Source organism: Homarus americanus, unplaced genomic scaffold (assembly GCF_018991925.1).
Source record: "Homarus americanus isolate GMGI-L3 unplaced genomic scaffold, GMGI_Hamer_2.0 scaffold29924, whole genome shotgun sequence".
Classification (NCBI taxonomy): Eukaryota; Metazoa; Arthropoda; class Malacostraca; order Decapoda; family Nephropidae; genus Homarus; species Homarus americanus.
Genome location: NW_024734270.1, coordinates 438828 through 466095, shown reverse-complemented (window position 1 = coordinate 466095; position 27268 = coordinate 438828). Strand labels below are relative to the sequence as shown.

The following is a 27268-nucleotide window of genomic DNA, read 5'->3' as shown; positions in this document are numbered from 1 at the left end:
ATTATTTCATATCAGTTGGGGACCTTGGGATAGAACTTATTTTTACCGACATAAATATTTCCGCGTTATTGGAACTATCTAGGATTGGTTGTAGTAATTCCTCTACGATGTCTCATCATTTTAAAGAGGAGGAGGGAGGGGTCGAATGACTTTTATTACTTAAATTATAAAGTACGTATATTTATCTATTAAAATTATATTGGGATTTAATTACCTATCTTGCTTTTAAAGATAAATTGATTGACAAACTTTACTGAATATTTTTTATTATAATATACAGTGTGTGTGTGTGTGTGTGTGTGTGTGTGTGTGTGTAATAATAATAATAATAATAATAATAATAATAATTAACGGTTTATTGAAAAAGTTCTGCAGCCCGAAGGCTGAAAATATACATTGGACATAAATGACTTATTACATACATTGGTGGTTTAACAAAAGCCTTCATTAGAGAAAGGTAAAGGAACATACAGTGAACATACAGATGTGTGTGTGTGTGTGTGTGTGTGTGTGTGTGTGTGTGTGTGTGTGTGTGTTTGTTTCGTATGGTATTTCCAGAAGAATGAACACCCTACTAAACTATGGAATAATCTCAAGAAACGCCAATACAAATGCCGCTTTACCAATAGATACGTTTTCCCTTCTCGGTGTAAGTCTGTGGCGCGTGTGACCATCAGCTGAGGTTCTCTGCCGCCAGCCTGGGTCACGCGGCATGCCCGCCTGCTCACTCCTTGGGAAATAATCGCTCACTTTTCGTTATCGGTGAGAGATAATAGTTTTATTGGGCTCCTAGAACGACGACCTTCACGAATAATGCTAAATAGGAATTCAACATTTTTTTATCGGCCCTGAAATAGATTGTAAATTAGCCACCGTTTTTTATATTATTACAGTTGAGAAAATATTCCATATTCTCTAGCTGAGTCGCTGTTGTTAATGTACCAGCTGTTATTTACATTATGCCTCTTAAAGCTAGACACGTATTGAGTGAAAATCAAGGAGCCGTAACTCTAGACTTATATAATTATTAGTGGCGAAGAAAGTAACTTCTGTATCCAAACTTTTATTTCAAAGTTATGTCTTAACTTACAGAACTATTTAGACATTAAGACAATATGTTAAAAGAAAACCACGCCAATCACAAACTAATTCAACACGAATCATACGTAAAACAAAAGAGTGAAAACAAAATAGTGTAAATAAAGATAATTCAAAATATATTTACATTAATGATAAAAAAAAATCAAAATATTATAATACTGAAGTAAAAATTCCAAAATATTTTAATACCTAAATAAAAAATCGCTCCCACCCCCACAAATTAAATGGCAGAGAAAAAAAAAAGACCTAGAAACAATGTTACCAAGCCACAAAACTTTCACGAAGGCTACACAGTGTTACCGGATTACAAAGCCTCCACACAAACCAACGCCCGACGCTCCGGCCAGTTGTTGCCTTGGTTCATGAAGACGATTTTAGTACAATAAAAAATAATTAAAAACTAATACATATTAAAGTAACATAATAATACAAATATAATACATTAAAAGACAGCACACACACACACACACACACACACACACACACACACACACACACACACACACACACACACACACACACACACACACACACACACACACACACACACACACACACACACACACACACACATACACACACACACACACACAGGGCTAAATAAGAATGACTTCCCCTTTTCCAAACACTCTTACTGATCTCCACATGTAAATAAACACCAAACAAACTATGAACACTTAGCCTAACCTAATCTAACAACCCAACTTCACTTAACCTAACCTAACTTAACCCAACTTAGTTATACATAGGTTAGATTATCATTAAAGAATCTTGAATAAAATGGAATAAATATGAACTACTGTCCATCAACTTTCAACAATAAATAACAACAAAGTTATCCCCGTAAGGCAAAATCGACAATTGTGTTTTAAGGATTAATTAGCTCTGGTAAATGAGGTGACATATAAGCAAATCACACTTAATATAAATAACATTCCATGACTCATTATCGTCTTGGAGTCACCTGGTCTCTCTGCTTCACCTGGTAAGAGAAAGGCGGCCGATACTCTGTCTGTATGGTAGGAGGCTGATCCACCCTCCTACCTCGCTCCCTACACCATCAACAGCTTTATAAGAACGAGTTTTATGAACATCTTTCTGACGGAGTGATGATGGGAATCTCTGTCTCAAGTTTGTAAAGATCATTGGTACAGTTGCTACTTTCCTTTCAAAACACCAACAGCTACCCCACTAGCTTCAGCAACAACTATCCCACTAGCTTCAGCAGGGGCGGCAATCTGACTGAGCAAGTTCTCCACTGGAAGAGAGACAAGACCATTACTATTACACTGTAGAATCTAATTTATATATAAAAGAGGGATTAAAAACTAGTCAATATTTACATAGTCTAGATCTTAAAGGGTAATGATAATATACCATAATATAACACATATTGCACTAGTAATTTATGTTATATCTTCACAAATTGTTTAGCTTCAGAGGCTAAGTAAACATTAATGATTTTTACGATATATTATGAGAAAATTTCAAACAAAATGGATGAATGGCTCTCTCTCTCTCTCTCCTATACCCATATAAAAAACAGAATTAATATATTCAACTGCAAACCTGAGCATTCAAATTTATTATGAACAGTTGAGCATCACATTAACAAGTATATCTAAAGTTTGTTTCAAGTCAACTGGAACAATGTAATACCATCTTACCATTGTTTTCATTGGTGGAAATTTCATACTCGTAGTCCAGTGCTACAGTGTCCACGCTGGCTATGTTAATGTACATGATGCATTCTCTCCCCGCGTCTGTGGTGCGGAGCGAGAAGGCTTCACACAAGGTCTTATAGCAGTCAATTCCACACTGGCCGTCACTAATTACCTTGAGAACCGATACAACGATTTTGTAATATTTATTTTGATCACAGCTAGCAATTTTTTCTTATACTTTCAATATTGCTAGTATAATTGGTTATACTTTGAATACTGCTAGCAAAATTGTTTCATAATTTGGTTGCAATTGATTAACTTGCCAGACTAATATAACAACATTCCTAACCATCAGTACTTACGAATGAGGTACGAATGACTGTTCCTGTGGTCATAATCTTTGGCACTCTGACGTAGATCTTTCTAGTGCCAGTAAGTCCTTGTGAAGTTACCAGACCATCATGTGACAACACTGCCGTCATGAACACCCACCACACTGTTGTCACCCACCACATTGTTGTCACCCACCGTACCTGTTGAATAAAATAAGATTATGGTCTACCACAACTACCAGTACCACCATCACCACCACTACTGCCATCATCACTACCATCATCACCACCAATATGACCATCATCACCACCACTACTGCCATCATCACTACCATCATCACCACCAATATGACCATCATCACCACCACATACTGACATCATCACATCACTACCATCATCACCACCAATATGACCATCATCACCATCACCACCAATATGACCATCATCACCACCACTACTGCCATCATCACTACCATCATCACCACCAATATGACCATCATCACCACCACTTCTGCCATCATCACTACCATCACCACCACTACTGCCATCATCACTACCATCATCACCACCAATATGACCATCATCACCACCACTACGCCATCATCACTACCATCATCACCACCACTACTGCCATCATCACTACCATCATCACCATCACCACCAATATGACCATCATCACCACCACCACTATAGTAAAGAATTAGAAAAAGGAAGAACAAATTTTAACAGCTGTAAAACAACAAACATCATTGAAGGAGTTACAGTATTCAATAAATTACTCTCAATATGAACTAATAAGCCAAGACACATAGCCCTGATGTGTCATGTGTCTATATGTGTCAGCTAGATGAACAGTACATATAAAAACAACACATAGGAGACACATATACAACGATATAGGAGTGTCTTGTGGCATTATAACAGCGGATCAATTATTTTGTTTTTTCTTTAAGTCAAGGATCACTTAAGGTGTACAAGAGGCCGAGTTTATTAAGTTTTTCTGATGTGATGAGTCAGTGAGTGAGTCAGTAATGAGTGAGTAAGTTAGTGAGTGAGTGAGTGAGTAAGTTAGTGAGTGAGTGAGTGTATATCTGCTGGTTGCGGTATAAGGTTTTTTCGTGTTATGTGCGTGATAAAACAAAGTGTCCTTCCAGCAATAATGGTTGGTTCACTTGGTTGTGGTGGCAGTTGTTCTATAATAGTAGTAGTGGTTGTGATGGTAATAGTTGTTGTGTGGTTGCGGGTGTGATGGTAGTAATTGTGGTAATGATTATGGTGATAGTAGTGGAAGTTGTGGTGGTGATTGTGGTGGTGGTAGTGGTTGTGTGGGTGCTTAGTCTGGTGATACTAGTTGTGGTGGTGGTTATGGTGATGGTTAATAGTGGTTGTGGTAATGGTAGTAGTAGTTGTGGTAATGGTGGTAGTAGTTGTGGTAATGGTGGTAGTAGTTGTGGTAATGGTAGTAGTAGTTGTGGTAATGGTAGTAGTAGTTAGTGGTAATGGTAGTAATAGTTGTGGTAATGGTGGTAATGGTTAATGGTAGTAATAGTTATTGGTAATGGTAGTAGTAGTTGTGGTAATGGTAGTAGTAGTTGTAGTAATGGTCGTAGTAGTTGTAGTAATGGTAGTAGTAGTTTTGGTAATTGAGTAGTAGTTATTGTAGTAATGGTAGTAGTAGTTATTGGTAATGGTAGTAGTAGTTGTGGTAATGGTAGTAGTAGTTGTGGTAATGGTGGTAGTAGTTGTGGTAATGGTAGTAGTAGTTGTGGTAATGGTAGTAGTAGTTGTGGTAATGGTGGTAGTAGTTGTGGTAATGGTAGTAGTAGTTGTGGTAATGGTGGTAGTAGTTATTGGTAATGGTGGTAGTAGTTGTGGTAATGGTAGTAGTAGTTGTGGTAATGGTAATAGTAGTTGTGGTAATGGTAATAGTAGTTGTGGTAATGGTGTTAGTAGTTGTGGTAATAATGGTAGTAGTTGTGGTAAATGGTAGTAGTAGTTGCGGTAATGGTGGTAGTAGTGGTAATGGTAGTAGTAGTTGTGGTAATGGTAGTAGTAGTTGTGGTAATGGTGGTAGTAGTTGTAGTAATGGTAGTAGTAGTTGTAGTAATGGTAAGTAGTAGTTGTGGTAATAGTAATAAATGGTTATTAGTAATGGTAGTAGTAGTTGTGGTAATAGTAGTAGTTTAGTGGTAATGGTGGTAGTAGTTGTGGTAATGGTGGTAGTAGTTGCGAGTAATAAAATTGGTGGTAGTGGATAATTGGTAGTAGTTAGTGGTAATGGTGGTAGTAGTTAATGGTAATGGTAGTAGTAGTTGTGGTAATGGTGAGTAGTAGTTGTGGTAATGGTAGTAGTAGTTGTGGTAATGGTAGTAGTAGTTGTGGTAATGGTAGTAGTGGTTGTGGTAATGGTAGTAGTAGTTAGTGGTAATAGTAGTAGTAGTTGTGGTAATGGTGGTAGTTGTAATGGTGGTAGTAGTTGTGGTAATGGTAGTAGTAGTTGTGGTAATGGTAGTAGTAGTTGTGGTAATGGTAGTAGTAGTTGTGGTAATGGTAGTAGTAGTTTGGTAATGGTAGTAGTTGTGGTAATGGTAGTAGTAGTTGTGGTAATGGTAGTAGTAGTTGTGGTAATGGTAGTAGTAGTTAATGGTAATGGTAGTAGGTGGTTTGTAATAATTGGTAGTTTTAGTGGTAATGGTGGTAGTAGTTGTGGTAATGGTGGTAGTAGTTGTGGTAATATTGGTAGTAGTAGTGTGGTAATGGTGGTAGTAGTTGTGGTAATGGTGGTAGTAGTTGTGGTAATAATGGTAGAATGTTGAAGGTAATGGTGGTAGTAGTTATGGTAATGGTGGTAGTAGTTATTGGTAATGGTGGTAGTAGTTAATGGTGATGGTAGTAGTAGTTAATGGTAATGGTGGTAGTAGTTGTGGTAATAATAGTGTTATTGGTAATGGTGGTAGTAGTTAGTAGTAATGGTAGTAGTAGTTGTAGTAATGGTAGTAGTAGTTAATGGTAATGGTAGTAGTAGTTATTAGTAATGGTAGTAGTAGTTATTAGTAATGGTAGTAGTTATTGGTAATGGTAGTAGTAGTTAGTGGTAATGGTAGTAGTAGTTGTGGTAATGGTAGTAGTGGAATGGTAATGGTAGTATAGTTGTGGTAATGGTAGTAGTAGTTGTGGTAATGGTAGTAGTTGTGGTAATGGTGGTAGTTTTAGTGGTAATGGTGGTAGTAGTTGTGGTAATGGTGGTAGTAGTTGTGGTAATGGTGGTAGTAGTAGTGGTAATGGTGGTAGTAGTTGTGGTAATGGTGGTAGTAGTTGTGGTAATGGTGGTAGTAGTTGTGGTAATGGTGGTAGTAGTTGTGGTAATGGTGGTAGTAGTTGTGGTAATGGTGGTAGTAGTTGTGGTGATGGTAGTAGTAGTTGTGGTAATGGTGGTAGTAGTGGTAGTTGTTGCACTTTTAACATTTAAGAGTACAGTTGTATTATATTAATTTTCCTTCATATTTCGCTCCTAACAAACTATAAAGAAAAACAATATTGACCAGTTAAAAATATACCTAATTCAGGTACCGTATCAGAGGTAGTGTCCAGGGAATATTGCCTGGAAGTGTACACGAGTCATAAGTTCTTCAGTAATCACTATGAACTGGTTTTTCCTCATTGCCTGTCAAGACCGTAAGGATCATTGAGTTACAACAGCCACTCACAGTAACTCATGCTAACTCTGACAGGTTTAAGTGTACTGTAGTAACGTATGCCTTAACTGTTAACCGTAGGTTACTGTAGAAACTTATGTCATGTTAATTGTTAACTGTAGTAACTTCCATATCTCCTTAACTGTTAACTGTAGGGTACTGTAGTAATTCTTATGTTCTTAACTGTACTGAAATATTTGTCATCTCTCATAAGTTCTCACACACATCAACATCTCAAATTCTCTCCTTATTCTGGCTTTCCTGACTTGACTGAGGGAGGTTTGTCGTGCGTGAGGGAGGTTTATTCTACAAATGAGACGTACCTTGGTGAATAACTCTAAGTCAATCCTGTTTTTCCTTCCAATGATATAGATTCTATTCTGAGAAGCGATATAAAAACTTGATAACCAATTTGTGGAAAAAGGTGAAAAATATGGTTCTAGACTAACACACTGACACGCAGATTACAATACTCTCTCTGTGTCTAGGATGATAAGGGGGGTTTGAATAGGAACACTTTATGGCGTTAGTCAATAATATATGTACGGTTATAAATGTAAAATAAAGCATTGAAATAACTTGCCTTCATCATGTATGTGTGTGTTGTGGGTCGTCCCTCGTCAACTGTACCTCTCAGCAAGAACTTTACCTCTACTGTGTGTGTGTGTGTGTGTGTGAGGTAGAGGCCAGACACACACCACCAGTCCAGTCCAGCTTACCACTAAACACCTCAGCTAACTCACTCCCAGCTGAGCAAGTTGACACGCACTGTGAGACTTGCCTTTACTGATTGGTTCAGTGCTTGAAGACGGTGACCAATTACCAGGCAAAGAATTACTAGTAGTCGTTGTTGATTGGTTGAATGTTTGAAGACGGGGACCGATTAACATGCACTGAATATTAACTTGAGATAAATATATGTTGGCACAGTTGAGTGAGTGAGTGAGTGAGTGAATAAATGAGTGAGTGAATAAACGAGTGAGTGAATAAATAAATGAATGAATGAGTGGGAGAATGAATAAATGAGTGAGTGAGTGAGCGAGTGAGTGAATGAATAAATGAGTGAATAAATGAAAGAATAAATGCATGAGTGCGTGAATGAATGAATAAGTGAGTGAGTGAGTGAGTGAGTGAATAAGTGCGTGGGTGAGTGAGTAATTGCGTGGGTGAGTGAGTAATTGCGTGGGTGAGTGAATTAATGAGTTGCCTTGACACAAATAGTCATATCTACAAGGAATCTTTTATGTACAATCAATAACAAACTCACAGACATTCAAACAAAAAGGGAAGGGAGGGGAGGGTGGGGGAAGGGAGGGGAGGGGAAAGGGAGGGGAGGGAGGGAGGGGTGAAAGAGGGGGAAATGGGTTTAAAGGGAAGGAAGAAAGGAAAGGAGAAGGGGGAGTATCAGGTTGGTGAAAAACCCTTTAACACACTTAACATATAACTTCGTTTGGTGAATCGCAAGCCAGAACGATACCCGAATCGATATGTTTGAAAGAAATCTAACGAAACCTAACCAAACCTAACCTAACCTAACCAAACCTAACCAAACCAAACCAAACCTAACCAAACCTAACCAAACCAAACCTAACCTAACCTAACCAAACCTAACCTAACCTAACCTAACCAAACCGAACCAAATCTCACCCAAACTACCCAAACATCACCAAACCATAACCCAAACGCAAGAAATTCCCTTAAATATGTTCGCACATTATTTTCTAAGGTAAAAATCTATTAACGAAGGAGATTGAAAACCTTATTAAGCGAACGAACAAAAAATCAAACAGCTGACTATCGCTTTGTACAGCTGACATAAATTCTGTTAAATATTGATGTTATTTTTTTCTTTATTTAGTCTTATAAACTGGTGTAATATATGTATTAATTTTTTTGAAGTCTCGTGTTGCATTTTACTTTTAACGAATAGCTGAATCTAATTTCACACGCACACTTGTAAGTTCAATAATTAGAATGGCATATGCAGGTAACGTATAATGTAGATTTCAAACTGACACGCACTAGGTGATTAAATACCTCGGTGCAGTGAGAAAGAGCTAGATAGTTTAGAGACACCCCAGGCCCCGATGTGGGTCAGTGATCTGTGCCCGGGTGAGCTAATCTCCGTATAAAAAAAGAAAAACAAAAAAAAGATGGATATGTACTGAGAAATACATAGATACAAGCACAGAAATATAGATAGACAGAACAGTGATTTGAGAAATACCGTACACACTGAGACAGATAAATAGACAGTATAGAGACATACACATAGACAGACATACAAAAATTAGAAAGATGAACAGAAAAATATAGAGAACTGTCGCTCTTAGGACAAAAGGCCTAATCTGACCATAATTGACCTGACCTCACCTACTGTAGATATCTAATGAGCTCTTGTTATATTGTCAGCAATCACTCTGTCGGTCTGTCTGTCCGTCTGCCTGTGTACACTCACGATCACAAGTTCCTGTACTCTTCTATTCCAAAACCCCAGATAAGGAACCAACACACAAGATTCCACCCACACGAACACTCGTTCCTGAACATTTATAAATATTTAACTTTGCACTTCAATGTCGTCAAATGTACTGTTGATTTTAAAACAAGTGATCGTCTGCAAGAAAGATTTACCCTTGTAATTTAAAATCCAGTATTGGATTTTCTTTTAGACATTAATCCAAACACTAAATTATTTCCGGTACAGTATGATACAGTGCGTGTTGGTCACTATGCAAATACATTATTGAATAGCAACTAATATTTCCTAAATCATGGTTGTTCTTCGGTAATATACAAGGAGAAAATATTAATTATTATTATTATTATTATTATTATTATTATTATTATTATTATTATTATTATTATTATTATTATTATCGCAGGTAGAATTTGTTTACTTAATACTTGTCATAAAGTGAACTAACAGACAGGTATTGTTCATATTCTTAATTAATCTAATGTCCCAATCACCCCAGACGAACCCATTAATGACATTCCTCCTTGGCTGGATATATTAGTTCCTAATAGTTATACTCCAGTTGGTGGTAAGCAAATGTTAAACACCGATGTGATGAGATGTGTCACACTAGAAACTATGAACAGACACATAGAGAGTATTAAATCAAGTGAATGTTATGCTTTTACTGATGGTTCTGTACAGACAAACACAGGTAGAACAGCTGTGCAATTGTAATATATAAAGAAAAAGAGATGATGGTGTCAAACAAGCAAAGGCTGAACAACTGGGCCAGCACAACACAAACTGAACTAACTGGAATCTACTTAGCTACAGACTACCATAAAGAAAATGGAGGTGGGGGTGATATTCTGTGACTCTCAAAGTGCTTTGAAATCAATGAACAGCCCGTCAGGCTCTATGTCTAAAGTTGTATGTGATATTAAAAGAAATGTGATATCTGCCAATGAGAACAACTCCCGTATCGAATGTGTGGATTCCGTCCCATGTTGGAACTGGGTATCATGACTGTGCTGATAGACTCGCCAATGAGGCGTGTAAGAAAGGAAATGTTGACCGTGACCTTGGCCTGTCCAATGCTGTACTTAAAAACATTCAAGTCAGAATCATGAACTCTTATCTAGAAGAACTGAGAATTGCAGAGAGACCTGGCAGTTGTAGCATTATTAATATGACAAATTTTGTGATAAGAGGTACCGGTATGGCCAGCATAAGGACAGAACCAGACAATGTGAAATAGTTGTGGCCAGAATTAGGCTAGGATACAGACACATCTGGCAAGTTAGTAACGCTGTACCCATACCGGAGCACTCAGCATGTAAACTTTGTGATAAACCTTTAGAGCATACACTTGAACACTATATTATTGAATGTGACACTGTCAAAGACTTCAGGCCACCTGGCTTATTGTATCATGAACTTTGTAATTACTACATTGAATCAGGGGTGCTTGGGGACATTCTTGCTGTTTATCCAAAATTTGCTAGCCCACACTGATTAGTCTTCAATTAGAATATGACGTCCAATGTATATGAACCACTGGCAGTGAACAGCGACATCAACCTGAATCTGACCTATATATACTGTTAATGAATATGATCTATTCCTTTGTGTATGAACCTCTGTCCTGCGTGGCAGTGAGAAGTGATACCACCCTCAGTGTCAAGACCTGACTGAATTTCTCAGAATAGGCAAACTGTACTGTTCGTACACTTACCATGTTCTTTTGTTAATTTACAAGTTGGCAAGTTTGAAGATTAAGAGTAAAAGTTAAATAAAGAAAGATCCTAATTGTATTCACTGATTCCCTGCCACAACTAACCTAACTGTGCTCACTGATTCACTGCCACAACTAACCTAACTGTACTCACTGATTCACTGCCACAACTAACCTAACTGTCCTCCAATATTTGAGTACCTCGGTCCCCTACACTTTATGGGCCAATCTGTTTCCCCTCCATGAGTGAGGGGAAACAGCCTCTCTCCCCTCGGTCTATTTCTCAACCCATTTATCTCTGCACTTCTCAGTACACAAAATATTCACCTTCCTCGCTTTGATTTTTTCCTTGTGTGTGTGTGTGTGTGTGTGTGTGTGTGTGTGTGTGTGTGTGTGTGTGTGTGTGTGTGTGTGTGTGTGTGTGTGTGTGTGTAAGTAGGTAACCCCCCAATAGCCTCTGGTCCTAACTAATCCGCCGTCTATCACCTAAAACCACTACTTGTGTCAATGACCATCAACACAAATCATCATCATCATCATCATCATCATTATCAATCATCATCATCATCATCATCATCATCACAGACCATACCCAACACCTGTAGCTTGATGTAAATAACCGGTTAAACCAACTTGTGACACAACCAATTTCTGGCGTCAGGTGAACAATTAGCCCAGGTGAACAATCAACTCAGGTAGGTAAGGTTTTTTTTTTAACCTCCTTAACTACCCAGGAGTTGCTTCAACGTTCACTGCAATATTTGTTGTGTTAGGAGAAATACCACTACTTATACTAACTTTAAAATGGGAAAATTAACTAAATGTGTGTATGTGTGTGCGTGTGTGTGTTCTGTTATGTATGAGTATGAACGTTTTGCATGTATCTACAGTATGTATATGTAAGTATTTAGTGAATTTTGCTGTATATGAATGTGTAAACTATACATATTAATTGAGAACACATAAGTACTAAGCCGGATGGAATCACATCTGGCTAGGAAAAATTAGGTCCTCTCAAAATATTAACAAGACTAAAAAAAAATAAAATAAAATAATTGAAAAAAATAAACAAGTGTTATTTTTTCTATGGTTAAAGTCATGAAAAATAAATCTTCCGGTCGATAAAATTTGTCTGGGGAAATGGAGGTAATAATTTTAATATGACCGCTGTCCATATGTGAAGACTTGGCTGGGATTACGTCAGGTTAGTCAGTCAGTCAAGTCAATAAGTCAGTAATTCAGTGGGTCAGGATAGGATTAGTATTCATAAAGCTGACTGAAAGAACTAAAATGAAAGAAAAACAAACAAAAGAAAGAAAGAAAGAAAGAAATTGTATGGGTACCCCCTCTACATCAACACTACATTAGCGACAGTTAAAAAAAAAAAAAAAAGTAAAGTTCCTCTCTTTCAAAGTCGCTGAGGCGGGAAAGATGCGAAAAATTGTACAACTATCGCGAGGGCAGTGTAACATAACGCGCCTCCTTTAGTATTGAGTGTGGAGAAACCCATCTAGAGGGCGCTGTTTGCATTATCTCCTGGATAATACACGTTCCACCATTACTGCAACACGAGAGACAAGGAGGAGGAGGAGGGTTGTTAAGGCTGGCAGGAGGAGAGAAGTGTGTAGCCGGCTTAACTCCCCTCTCCTCCTCTCCCCCCCCCCTCCTCTTCCCCTTTCCCTTAACAACTCACGTAATGAAAGACGTGTTAAGAGAAACCATCAAAGTGTCCCATATTTTTCTAGATATCTCAGAGGTAATTTTCCTCCTTCACTCCACGTCAAAATATTATGGACCTGAGAGCATAAGTTCCACCCCAGCCTAGTGTGTCATCATACGACCTCATCATACGACCTCATCATACGAACTCATCATTCATGCATTTTGAAGACCTTTGAACTCTATGGTCGGGAGATACAGTTGATAGTAAGAGTGTTAAACCCCAGCCACACCCTCGAGTACCAGGATCAGTGGATAGACCCCAGCCACACCCTCGTTAGGACCCCAGCCACACAGCCACACCCTCAGTAGATACCAGGATACCAGGACCCCAGCCACACCCTCGAGTGGGATACCAGGACCCCAGCCACACCCTCAGTGAGTAGATACCAGGACCCCAGCCACACCCTCCAGGAGTCAGTGGATAGGACCCAGGATACCAGGACCCCAGCCACACCCTCGAGTGGATACCAGGACCCCAGCCACACCCTCGAGTGGATACCAGGACCCCAGCCACACCCTCGAGTGGATACCAGGACCCCAGCCACACCCTCGAGTGGATACCAGGATCCCAGCCACACCCTCGAGTGGATACCAGGACCCTAGCCACATCCTCTAGGACTTGAAGCCCCTATAATTATACAGTTTTGGAGGCTAACGCAGGTGGTATAGTAGAAATAGGACACGTGGGAGTTATTTATTTACCAATGTTTTGTAAGAACTAACCAGACAATTTTACCACCAGCCATACAGATATAAACAAAAATCTCAGATCATAGTTCCTTATAGTTACTGATTTTATAATTTTTAATGTTGGTGAAAATTAATGTAGATTTTGGTTTCTTAATTTGTTTTCCAATTTTTTTTTATATATGATTTAAAATTTCTCCAGAATGTTTTAAGTTATACAGTATGTACCAAATAATAATTCAAACTCTGAGCATCATTTGAGGTGAAACTTTGCATTGCATCCTTTAAAAGATCATGTGATAATTACGTAAAGGAATTCAAAGTTCAGGAAGTTGATTGAGTTAATGATAAACGCCAAGTCACTATCTAGAAAATTACAATAAAAAAAAACGAGTGACTTTATACAGCAAATGTGATCCTGATCTTCAACATGGGAGGTAACGGCGACTTAGGTAACGGCGACTTAGGTAACGGCGACTCAAAACTCACGAGCAAGTAAAAAAAAATTGATACCTGATATACAATACTAACTTAGACATACCTAAAGTGTGATGTGTTGTGGCGTGTTACGGTGCTGTGAGGAGCTGTTAACTTTCACCAACCTGGGAAAAAGAAAATCAGATTAACCTCCAATAACTTTCCTCATATAAATATTTTGGTAAAGGTTAAGGAGAAAGTCGCCACTAATACCGGGTTAAATAATGGCAGGATCTCAAGTAAAGTAAAGTAAAAATATTGATTTGGTGTGAAAGGACTAAATAATGAATATAAACCTACAGCAGTACATTTAGAAATGTTATTACACAATAGCAACATTTTGTGTAAATCATGTCACAATAAGAGCAGCATTTCATCACAACCTACCGCAGTTCAGGAGTGAGCTGGATGAGAACGAACCCTCCTGCAGCAGCTGAGACAATAACAATATGCTGGACTCACACCTTGGTAAACAACACACTAGTCGCCCTATAGTACAATAGTATGTGGTGCCCTGTGATTGGTCCTGGTCGGGAGGTGGAGCCCTGTGATTGGTCCTGGTCGGGAGGTGGAGCCCTGTGAGTGGTCCTGGTCGGGAGGTGGAGCCCTGTGAGTGGTCCTGGTCGGGAGGTGGAGCCCTGTGAGTGGTCCTGGTCGGGAGGTGGAGCCCTGTGATTCCTGGTCGGGAGGTGGAGTATTTACTGAGTGTGATGGTTAGGATTTTATATGTGTGATGGTTAGGATTTAATGTTCATTTATTATTACTTGAGTTTTCTGATTTCTTTTGTTGAATATATTTCGTATAAAATTCCGTCATCAGCTTTTAGTTACTTTTGTAAATAAATTGTAAGATTGAACTTTTCAGGTAATTTTTCTTATTAAACAGGTTGAATAAGTTGTTATTGGAGGGGTTAAAAGCTCTCTTTGTATCGTAAGAATACATTACAGTACAGTAGTGTTGGCAGCATCCCTCAGCCTGCCACCAGGTTAACAGAGGTCTACTAACAATGTTTTCTCTGCTCTCAACAGTGTATTTATTTAAATTATTTTACTTCCCATAAACAAGTGTTGTAAATATTCACCCAGCTATGTCCAATTCCATTATATAAAATTACAACTGGCCAGAACCATATTTGCTTTAATATTCCTAATGATAGAGTTTGTTTACGTGTTCCGCTCTCTGTGCTTCACTGATTAGGTCTAAAGCATGTGTAGTGCAGTCCAGTGCAGTGCAGTACAGTACAGTGCAGTGCAGTACAGTACAGTACAGTACAGGACAGTACATTACAGTACAATACAGTACAGTACAGTACAGTAAAATACAGTGCAGTGCAGTACTGTACAGTGCAGTACAGTACAGGACAGTACATTACAGTACAATACAGTACAGTAAAATACAGTACATTGCAGTGCAGTGCAGTACAGTACAGTACAGTGCAGTACAGTACAGGACACTACATTACAGTGCAATACAGTACAGAACAGTACAGTGCAGTGCAGTGCAGTGCAGTACAGTAAAGTAAAGTACAGTACAGTGCAATACAGTACGGTACAGTACCTGTACAGTACAGTAAAGTACAGTACAGTACAGTGCAGTACAGTGCAGTACAGTACAGCAGTACACTGCATTACAGTACAGTATAGCAAAGTGCAGTAAGGTACAGTGCAGTAAAGTACAGTACAGTGCAGTACAGTACAGTGCAGTAAAGTTAAATACAGTACAGTAAAGTACAGTACAAAATAGTAAAGTAAAGAACAGTACATTACAGTGCAGTACACTGCATTACAGTACAGTACAGTAAAGTACAGCACAGTACAGTGAAGTACAGTAAAGTACAGTGCAATGCAATACAGTACATGCTAGCTTCTCCAGTATCTTACTCAAGGCTGGGAGGATTGATATGGGGCGGTAATTCTTGAAGAGACATTTGTCCCCAGATTTGTTATATGCTGAGTGAACTTTAGCAATTTTCAGTTTTTCAGGAAAGACACCACTAGTGAAGGAGGCGTTACAAATGTGTAAGAGAATAAGTAGTAATAAGTGGGCTACTTTCTCAATGATGCTCAATGGTATATTGTCTTCGCCTGCTGCTGCATCTTTGGACATTTTTATGATGGCCAATAATTCATCTGCTGTGACAGGGGATAAGAACAGCTCATTTTGCTGTCTGTTTTGCAGGTAGGCTCTAAATTCCTCTTGGTAATCAGGGATGCTCTTTGCAAGATTTTTGCCAACATTAATGAAATATTAATTGAAGTGCTTGCCATACACAGTACACTTTATCTACCACATCATGATACTTACTGCACCTGTACTTTATTCCTAAATATAAACTTCTACTCATATACCTGAAATAACTTTGGGATTCTGTTAATTTAGGTAACACTTGTGTGGTACTGTTGCTACTTGGGAATTAATATACCTGTATATATAACACCATCCATCATCACTACATATAACACCATCCATCATCACTACATATAACACCATCCATCATCACTACGTATAACACCATCCACCATCACTACATATAACACCATCCATCATCACTACATATAACACCATCATCAATACATATAACACCATCCATCATCACTACATATAACACCATCCATCATCAATACATATAACACCATCCATCATCACTACATATAACACCATCCATCATCACTACATATAACACCATCCATCATCACTACATATAACACCATCCATCATCACTACAACAACATCCATCATCACAACAACACTATCATCATCTACATATAACACCATTCATCATCACTACATATAACACCATCCATCATCACTACATATAACATCATCCATCATCACCATATAACACCATTCATCATCACTACATATAACACCATCCATCATCACTACATATAACATCATCCATCATCACTACAACAACATCCATCATCACTATCATCATCACTACATATAACACCATTCATCATCACTACATATAACACCATCCATCATCACTACATATACATCATCCATCATCACTACATATAACACCATCCATCATCACTAACATCCATCATCACAACAACACTATCCATCATCACTACATATAACACCATCCATCATCACTACATATAACACCATCCATCATCACTACAACAACATCCATCATCACAACAACACTATCCATCATCACTACATATAACACCATTCATCATCACTACATATAACACCATCCATCATCACTACATATAACATCATCCATCATCACTACATATAACACCATTCATCATCACTACATATAACACCATCCATCATCACCACATATAACATCATCCATCATCACTACATATAACACCATCCATCATCACTACAGATCGGTAAGGTAGTTTCCGAGATTCTCGTGCGGACACACACACACAAACAAACAGACATCTTTGTTTTAAATAAATAGATTACATGATTGTTTTACAGATTGTTAACAGTTTTTCATTATGCATTATGTCATCTACAATCATTATATATACTGTATATTAATCACTTGGAAACACATATTACAATATTGTAGAAAAAAATTACTGATACTCGTGATATTTAGTAGGTAGATAGGCAGCTACCAAACAGGGAGGTACTACCGCCTGGGAAGATATTAGAAGCATAATGTGTTGTCTAATGGTAGACCCTGCTGCCATATGTGACCAAGTCCCAGGTTGATGATCTGACTTTCTGACTCATTTACACACAATTGCAGGATCTCAATTGTTTCTCTTAACATTGACAACACAACATACATATATTGTTTCTCATATTTGTTTATTTCTTTATGGTTCTTTATTATTATTATTGCAGTGTTATTATTATTATTATTGTTATTATTATTTTATTATTTTTATTTTTGTATTTTTTTAATTTTACTTATCTAAATTATTATTATTATTATTATTATTATTATTATTATTATTATTATTATTATTATTATTATCATTAAATTTTCGCCCCCCAGGCCCCGATGTGGGTCAGTGACCTGTGCCCGAGTGGGCTAATCCCCGAAAAAAAAAAAAATAGAGGAGGAAAATTAAGCTATTTAATAAATAATATTAATTTTTATTTCAGTCAAAAATAAATTGACCCTACAGGTGCCGCGGCGGCTGGTTCACAAAAATCAATCCTGGTTGACAAACTGGATTGCTAAGCAAGTCAAGATATATCGTTTGGCTTCTGATATGACCCGGTCTGGGCAGACCCGGTGACAGCGCTGTTGTTTAAGGTTAGTGTAGTTGTTGCCACTGGGTGCTTCACGAGTCCATTTAAGGCCTGGGTAGCAGTATTGTTGGCTGTTTGGTTAGCCAACTCTCACGGTGGGTTTAAAACCTCGAGCAGTCATGAGTCTCCCCAACTTAATGTTGTTATATCCTTCTAGACCATTTTGGCGGCAGTATTCTCTGTATTCGTTAAATAAATCATTTTGACGGACAAGTTCATTACGGTCGAGCGAAGTGGAGACGAAGCTTTCCAAAAAGGTTGAAATTGGATCTATTATTTCACCAATAATTTTGGCTCTTTTTGGTTCGTTCTGATCTTGCTCTTCTAATTTTCGTTTTCCACTAATGACACTATCAGAGGACATGCTGTATACGGCAGAATATGGGTGCCATGGCACGACTTCCATACAAGGTTGGAAGACGATTCCCGTATATCCGTACTTCTGGCCCTTACCGTTTATCCCGCCGATACGGGAGGGGGACTTCACACCCTTTTTTGCCAGTGTTCGCCCAACATTAACAATGGTAGCTGGCATTAGACCTCGGCATTTACAATACATCTTATACTTGTGATAGAGATCATCACGCAGTATCACATCGGTTTTACACCCAGTGATTTGTAGTTTCTGGTTAAAGAATTCCAGGAATCCTTTTGTCTCAATGCAACGTCTTTGGGTTCGTTGTTCTTGCATTTTGTCATGCAGAATTTACTCAGACACCAGCAGCCATCCTCTCCTCTAGATAAATCGTAATTTATGTAGTAAGAGGTATTTGATGAGAATTGTGTCGTGTTGTAATAATGATGGTTATTATAGTGACGTTGTTTGTATTGTAGTGATGATGTTTGTGTTATAGTGATGATGTTTGTGTTATGGTGATGATGTTTGTGTTATAGTGATGATGTTTGTGTTATAGTGATAATCATAGTGTTGTGTTGATGATGGCTGTGTTGTAGTGATGATGTTTGTATTATAGTGATGATGCTTGTATTATAGTGATGATGTTTGTATTATAGTGATGCTGTTTGTGTTATAGTGATGATGTTTGTGTTATAGTGATGATGTTTTTGTTATAGTGATGATGTTTGTGTTATAGTGATATTTGTGTTGCAGTGATAATCATAGTGTTGTGTTGATGATGGCTGTGTTGTAGTGATGATGTTTGTGTTATAGTGATGATGTTTGTATTATAGTGATGTTGTTTGTGTTATAGTGATGATGTTTGTACTATAGTGATGTTGTTTGTGTTATAGTGATGATGTTTGTGTTATAGTGATGATGTTTGTGTTATAGTGATAATCATAGTGTTGTGTTGATGATGGCTGTGTTGTAGTGATGATGTTTGTATTATAGTGATGATGTTTGTATTATAGTGATGTTGTTTGTGTTATAGTGATGATGTTTGTACTATAGTGATGTTGTTTGTGTTATAGTGATGATGTTTGTGTTATAATGATGATTTTTGTGTTATAGTGATGATGTTTGTACTATAGTGATGTTGTTTGTGTTATAGTGATGATGTTTGTGTTATAGTGATGTTTGTGTTGCAGTGATAATCATAGTGTTGTGTTGATGATGGTTGTGTTGTAGTGATGATGTTTGTTATAGTGATTATGTTTGTGTTGTAGTGATGGTGTTTATGTTATAGTGGTGATGTTTGTGTTGTAGTGATGATGTTTGTGCTATAGAAATGTTTGTGTTGTAGTGGTGTTTGTATCATAGTGATGATGTCTGTGTTATAGTGATGATGTCTGTGTTATAGTGAAGATGTTTGTGTTGTAGCGATGATGTTTGTGTTGTAGCGATGATGTTTGTGTTGTAGCGATGATGTTTGTGTTGTAGCGATGATGCTTGTGTTGTAGCAATGATGTTTGTGTTATAGTGAAGATGGTTGTGTTATAGTGATGATGTTTGTGTTATAGTGATGATGTTTGTGTTGTAGCGATGATGTTTGTGTTATAGTGAAGATGGTTGTGTTGTAGTGAGGCCTTTGAAATGTAGTGTTACAAGCATATGCTAAGAATATACTGACAGGATAACAAATCAAGAAATACCAAGATAAGCAAAAACTTCAAGAGAAATACTTGAAATATACTGAGAAAAAAAAGAAAGATACTTGTGGTCATATAATTAGGAATGAGGGATAATAACAGAAATAGTGGACAAAGTTGATGGTAGGAGGGCCAGGGGAAGGTAGAGACTGGGATGGGTGAATAGAATTAAATACTTGGTCCACAGAGAGCTACAAAACCTTAGATGATTGGTAAAAAACAGCCTGAGAACGTTTAGAGTGGAGGACTGTGGTCGCCAACCCTGAGATATGATGTTTGTGTCTCTCTCCCTCATTTCTCTTGGTAGGAAGTTTAAAGAAATTTATCAATTTGACGTTAATGGAAAAATCTTTTGTGAATGATCAGGCAATTGGAGACAGACAGGCACCAAGGTTCACGATTTTTGCTCCTTAGTATAAGAAATTTTTTTGAGTGAGATGAATTAATATACTCAGGTGTGAAGGATATAATTACTTAAACCTGATACCACGACTTACCTTGACGTCTCCCGTTGTTCCATATGTCAGAGGAGGTCGTGGTTGGTTAGGTTAGGTTAGGTTAGGTCAGGCTTCGTTTTAGGTCTGGTTAGCTTCCTCTAAGCTCGAGTAGTTTGTTGGTTGGTTAAGTTAGGTTACATTTAGTTAGGTTAGGTTAGATTTGGTTCTTTTAGGTTAGATTAAGTGAGGTTCTTTTAGGTTTAATATGGTTAGGTTAGGTTAGATTTTGGTTAGATTTGGTTAGGTTAAGTTAAGTTAGTTTTGATTTACTTTGCTTTGGTTACTTTATGTTAGATTAGCATTGGGTGGTTAATCTTCCGGTTAATTAAGATGAGGGTAAATCACCACACACAAACAAACAGACATACTTCTTTGTTTTATATAGACAGATACATTAGATATATTTATACACATTTACAAAACAGATCAACAAACACACTTGACAACCCGCTTGGTGCTTCGAGACTGGAGAGTTACAACTATTTCCAAACAATGTCTCGAGCTGACCCAAAAGTCTCGTAACATTCAATAAGGAAGTTTTTGAGACGTCTCTAGGCTGGTCTCGTGAATGTGGATGAAGAGAACTATTCTTCTCCCGGTAAAATGTTTATACCTTGTGTTGTGCGGCGATAAGAGGAATTAACATATCAAAAGCTTCTGTGTTAATAACTCTCCAGGTGAAAGAAGTATTTATCTACTCTTTTTATGTTGCGTTAATATCAAAGTTTAGTCTTATCTTAATAGAGTTTGGTTCAATATATCAGGCAGAAACTATTACCAATGTATACTAATAAAAATACATTATGAGATTATGGGTAAATGAATGGAATTGCGTGAGGCAGGAAACAGCAGGAGTAGTTTACATTAAGACACGGAGTTACGTTGAGGGAGTGAACCTAACCTAACCTAACCTAACTTGACTAACCCTTCCACACCCACACACACACACACACACACACACACACAGGTAAGGTATTTCTCGCGCACAGGTAAGAATGATTATGGCAGCTTGACTGATAATACATTTTAAAGACTAATAATAATTTGCTTCATTTAATATAGAAAAAAATATTGCAGTGTAAATTTAAATTGGATTTTGCCATTTTTCTCGGTAAGTAATCAACAGAAATAATTACAATGTACAACAGACTCATAAGATTTTCATATAATGTTATATAATGTTGTGCAAGTACGTATGTGAGAGAGTACGTGTGAGAGAGTACGTGTGTGGGGGAGTTCGTGTGTGAGAGTACGTGTGTGGGACAGTACGTATGCGAGAGAGTACGTGTGTGAGAGTACGTGTGTAGAGAGAGTACGTGTGTGGGACTTAATAGTAGAGGTTCAGAACTGGTCAGTATCCAGGAAGATTGACAAACAACACGCAGGATCTGGCCTCAAGGTCTGATGGACACCTGGTCGTGTAATTATAAAGTCGATTCCTTTTTATTTTTTCTTTGAGCCATTTTTTTTCCTTTGGTTTTAATTCAACAGATAAATTTGTGTATAACCTTTGAATTTGTTTTAGCATGTTACTTTGTGTGTGTGTGTGTGTGTGTGTGGTGGGGGTGGAGGGGGGGGTGGGGTTGAGAGAGTGTTGACCCAAAAATTAAATACAGGAAGAAATTCGAGGAGGACGAGTGAGAGAACATGACTTATGAATGGAGGAAACTGGTGACCCATACTGGCCAGTCCCGTTTACACCCAACCCCTATCGCTCATATATCCATCCAACTTATGTTTAAAGCTATCCACCGTATTCGAGTTAATGATGATGTTTGGTAACTTTTTCCACTCATCCACTACTCTATATTTAAATTTGTCTAATTTAAGACCATTGCTACGAGTTCGCACCTGATTGGATAATTTAAGTACCTTTGTTATGTCCCCTTTGTTCAGGCTTGACTTCCATTTATACACCTCAATCATATCGCCCCTCACTCTACGTCTCTCGAGGGAGTGCAGATTCGGATGCTTTAACCTGTCTCTGTACTCAAGGTTCCTAATGCCCGGGATTAGTCTTGTCATTTTCCTTTGAGTGCTTTCTTGGGATTCGATATCCATTCTGTAGTACGGTGACCAGAACTGAACTACGTAATCCAGGTGAGGAACGGAAGCAGGACAGGTGAGTGACGGACAGAAGACAGATTAGGGACGGAGGGAGGACAGGCGAGGGATGGACGGAGGACAGGTAAGAGATGGAGGGAGGACAGGTGACGGACAGACAGCAGACAGGTGAGAAAAACATTGCCAGAATACACACAAAAATCACCTCAACGAGCAAGATAGATGCTGGTGTGAGCTACAGAGAGACTGACCTGACTTGTGACTATAGCAGGAGTTATATAAGAGAAACTGACCTCACAGACAAGTACAAGACTCTGACAGATATTATAAAACGCTGACGAAGAAATAATATTTTTTTCTTCTCCATCTGTGGTCATTCTATATATCACTAAGGATAAGATCAAAGCATATAGCGTATAATTATCATATATCTAACTTAACTTTTTTAGACATGCTTTATCATTCATTTCTGTTACTGGTAATGCATTAAAATTAAAATACCTTCATTTAATTCAAAGTATCAACGAAATATATTGATATATTGATATATTGATAAATTATAAGCATTATAGTCGTACAGTTTTTCTACACATGAAACACAGTAAATAACATCAACAACACAACCAAATATTTCCAGGCAATTGTTCAGAATAGAATATTTAGGACACGAGTCTAACCTTATAGTCAATGTCAATACACAGTCCTATGTATATTAATTCATCTATTGTCATATACTTTTATTTCATATTTGTTCTCTACATTTTGGGGGTTTCTTCTCCCTGGGACCAATAGCGATATAAACATTCTATTTCGGAAGCAAAAAATGTTGCGTGCTAGCATCAGGTGACGTCTTTAAGGAGACTATACTGTAAGTTTATATTCAGGATACAATTTGAGTCATTTTCAAGAAGGCACGAGGAGAGTATCATCTCTCAGTTGATGGTGGTATTATTTCTCTTAACATATATCTTTTGTCTAAGTATTAATGTTTTTATCACACTTGTACGATTCTATCCTGAATGTGTGTCCCCTTTTTTCACTTTAACACAACCCATGTACCACTTCCACCCACTTATCAAATTCCTGTACATCAACTATATTCTGCTGTAAAATGTGTATATATATATATATATATATATATATATATATATATATATATATATATATATATATATATATATATATATATATATATATATATATATATATATATATATATATATATATATATATAAGTAATAATCGTGGTAACATTCTCATACGTATTTACTAACACCAGGTACGTGTACTAATCCAGATGATACTAAACGTTATATAATAATGTCAGTATACATCAGGTGCCACTAACAGGGCTCAGACACTCAGTCGGCTCAGCCATGTCAATATTGTTGTTATTGTCCTCTCTGTATCTGTATTTTTTTGGCTAAATAAATTGTTTCAATATCAACATCGATTATCTTTATATGTGTTACCCCTTCAATACGGGGACGCCACTTTTAATAATTAATTTGGGTAGCGTCAGACGATTATATTCAGCTCAGAGTAATGAGGTAAAGTCACACAATAACACGAGCTAGGGACCGCCTGGGCCAGCATAGACGCGTTAAAGTATTACTGGGTCTGGCCGTAACAAACTACACAGTGAAAAACGGTTAAATATACACCAAAAAGTGCAAATTGGTTTCATTCTACTTAAAAAAAAGTATACAGTACAGCAGGGCGATGGAGGAGTCTTGTTTTGGACTACAGGGTATCCGCTGCCAGCCCTTGCGTATCTTGCTGACGAAACACACCAATTACTGCGTCTGGGTTCGTATTATTTTTTCATGTTTCTTCCGGCAGTGTGAGGCCTCAGCGTCTCTCCTCCCCAATTAAAATACACGAAGGTGGAATGATTACACCAACATTCATAAAATTATGTAACATCATTTTGTGAGTTATCGCTACGACCAAGTCTTTACTCACGTACGAATATTTACTATCACACTTATTTTTTCGAACAGTTAACGAACCATGGCGAAGAACTCAGTGTAGCGTCTGCAAGTCAACTGTTGGAGTGTTTTGATTTTCTTTATATTGAACTTTTGTATTTATGATTTTTTTTCCTAGTTTCGGGCCGGACCAAATTTTTTTTTTAAATCGAATAAAACTAATTTCCCCTTTTTGGTATATATTTAAACCCTTTACTGTGTATTTTCCAGACCCGGCGGTACATTTCACATTTTAAGGTGTAACCCGAGTCCCCCGTTGCCCCTAACTCGCGTGACTCCACTCTATAATACTCATATACTTGTGTGTAGCAATTGAGGAGTTTTGTGATAGTAAATATGAATAACTTAAAAGGTTAAAAGCATTTGAATATCTAGAACGAGTATAAAATAATTTCGGTGAATACGACGACAAAAAAAAAATGCCAATGATCACGGGAAAAAGAAGACGACGATGACGATGACAAGACGAAGAAGGATTCGACGACGATGACAAGAAGGAGACGACAACGACGATGACAAGACGAAGGAGACGACGATGACAAGACGAAGAAGGAGACTACGACGACGATAACAGGACGAAGGAGACGACGTAGCGATGACAATAAGACGATGACGGCGATGACAAGAAGGAGACGACGACAACCCCTGAAATACACTAGATGGGGGTAGGGGTAAGATATAAAAAAATCTTCCTCACGCGAGAGAAACATACATTAGACAGGTCAAGAAAGCCGGCTAGTTGTGTTGACATAAAGTAGCCGGAACTATGTACAGGAATCAGACGAGTATCACTGCCACTGAGAGAACAAAGTCGAGGTTTGTTTGTAAACATTACACAACAGTACGAGTAAATCTAGAAGGTTCCTACACACAGAAGTTGAAGAATCTGCATTTTCGTTTAAAGTGATTGACTCGACCTGAGAATCTTTAATAGCTTTTGTTTTGACTGTGTGTGTGTGTGTGTGTGTGTGTGTGTGTGTGTGTTTTCTCGTTTTAGGGAAATATTTAGGTGTTTAACTCACATTCAGGTCAGTGTGCCGCCTTAAATATTTGATGCCACAGGTGATTACACATGCAAGCATTTCTCTCTATATTCAACACTGTTAGGTATGCCGCTGTGAGCACTTAGGTAATCCCACCTCACCTCGGTTCCTCCCAGCACCAGTATATCCCTGAGAGAAGCTTAGCATAGACATTTTAAGAGGCCTAACTACAACAGATCGAGACAACAACCTTAGTATTAACTGATAACTTTAACTCGTTTCTGTGAATTAAGTGTCGTTTAAGGGGGGAGTGTGGTCCTGAGGTATTTTATTCAAGTTAACGCCACGGTTAGGTTAGGTTAATATATTGTATGTAAGGTTAAGTTAAGTAAGGTAAATATATTGTATGTAAGGTTAAGTTAAGTAAGGTAAATATATTGTATGTAAGGTTAAGTTAGGTTAGGTTAATACTGGTGCTATACATCTACAGTTCATTCTACATTGATCTACACGTGTAAACACTCCAGTAAAAATGTGTAATTAACATAATACATCACTCTTCGGTAAACAATCTTAAAGGAGTGAGACAAACAAAGAAGAAGAATAATCACTGACAATTGATTCCTTGGTCGTGTTTATGTATGGTGTAACACGGGGGCACTACTAGCTGGTCTCTCTCCAGTATATACAAATTTACATGTATGAATATTCAGGAGAGGATGAGATGCAAACACCCGTGGATTGTCTTTAGATTGAGTCCGTGTGTTGAGGCAATATCCGGCACGGGACGAGGGACTTGAGGCGGACAAGACACTCAACTCTCTTGGTCTCTAAGTTGCTTCTGGACAACACTCGGCCATGACTGACTTGTTAGCATTACGGGAGAGAATGACTGGTAGTTATAAGTGATATGAAGTGGGTAATGCATGTGTGTGTGTGTGTGGAGAGAGAGAGAGAGAGAGAGAGCACACATGCGCATTACCCACTTCATATCATTTATAACTACTAGTCATTCTCTCCCGTAATGCTAACAAGTCAGTCATGTCCGAGTGTTGTCCAGAAGCAACCCAAGGGGTAGGGGGCAGAGGTAGGGGTGAGGGGAGAGGGTAAAGGGAGGAAGTTGAGAGGGAGGAGTGTGGGGAGGGAATGGGGTGAGGGGAAGGAGTAAGAAGAAGAGGTCATGGGAGGGAAGGAGGGGGAGGTAAGTCCTTATTGAGCAAACTGTTGACCTCCAGGACAGGTAAGATGAGGTAAGAACACACCTGGTGATAGTGTTATTGTCTCACTCTGTGTTGTTTACTGGTTCCTGATGCTGTTACTGTATGTGGTGCTGTGTTTATGCTGCTGTTACTGGTCCTTAATGCTGTTACTGTATGTGGTGCTGTTTATGCTGCTGTTGTTGACAGACCTGTAAATATTAAATGTTGTTTACGTTTTAATACTGTTTTTTTTCACTCATGAAAAAAACCACCTGTTGATTACTACTGATTGTCGTATTAAAGTCTCCCGTCCCATAAAAAAAAACACACAAAAAAAAACACCATCATTACATCAAAACACTATGTCGATAAGG

The 27268-nt window shown here is 37.9% G+C and overlaps 1 protein-coding gene across 2 annotated transcripts; it reads right to left on the bottom strand.

Moving 5' to 3' along the window:
• Nucleotides 1-1637: 1637 nt before the first annotated feature.
• On the bottom strand, nucleotides 1638-13980 carry LOC121870185. Of its 2 annotated transcripts, none has more exons than XM_042371944.1 (4): nucleotides 13939-13980; nucleotides 3128-3298; nucleotides 2769-2937; nucleotides 1638-2359 (listed from the first exon to the last, which is right to left on the bottom strand). In XM_042371944.1, the coding sequence occupies exons 2-4, from the start codon at nucleotides 3278-3280 to the stop codon at nucleotides 2259-2261; spliced, it is 423 nt and encodes a 140-aa protein (XP_042227878.1). In that variant the 5' UTR covers nucleotides 3281-3298; nucleotides 13939-13980; the 3' UTR covers nucleotides 1638-2258. The 2 variants fall into 2 exon arrangements, with proteins under 2 accessions (XP_042227878.1, XP_042227877.1); XM_042371943.1 differs by lacking the exon at nucleotides 13939-13980 and adding an exon at nucleotides 7376-7501.
• Between the last annotated feature and the right edge of the window lie 13288 nt (nucleotides 13981-27268).

Bases quoted from the DNA above. Each gene is read 5' to 3' on its own strand.
- LOC121870185 (XM_042371943.1), bottom strand. The intron at 2,938-3,127 runs GTAAGTACTGAT...TCGGTTCTCAAG, and splicing joins CAGTCATTCGTACCTCATTC to GTAATTAGTGACGGCCAGTG. The intron at 2,360-2,768 runs GTAAGATGGTAT...TCTCTCTTCCAG, and splicing joins TTCCACCAATGAAAACAATG to TGGAGAACTTGCTCAGTCAG.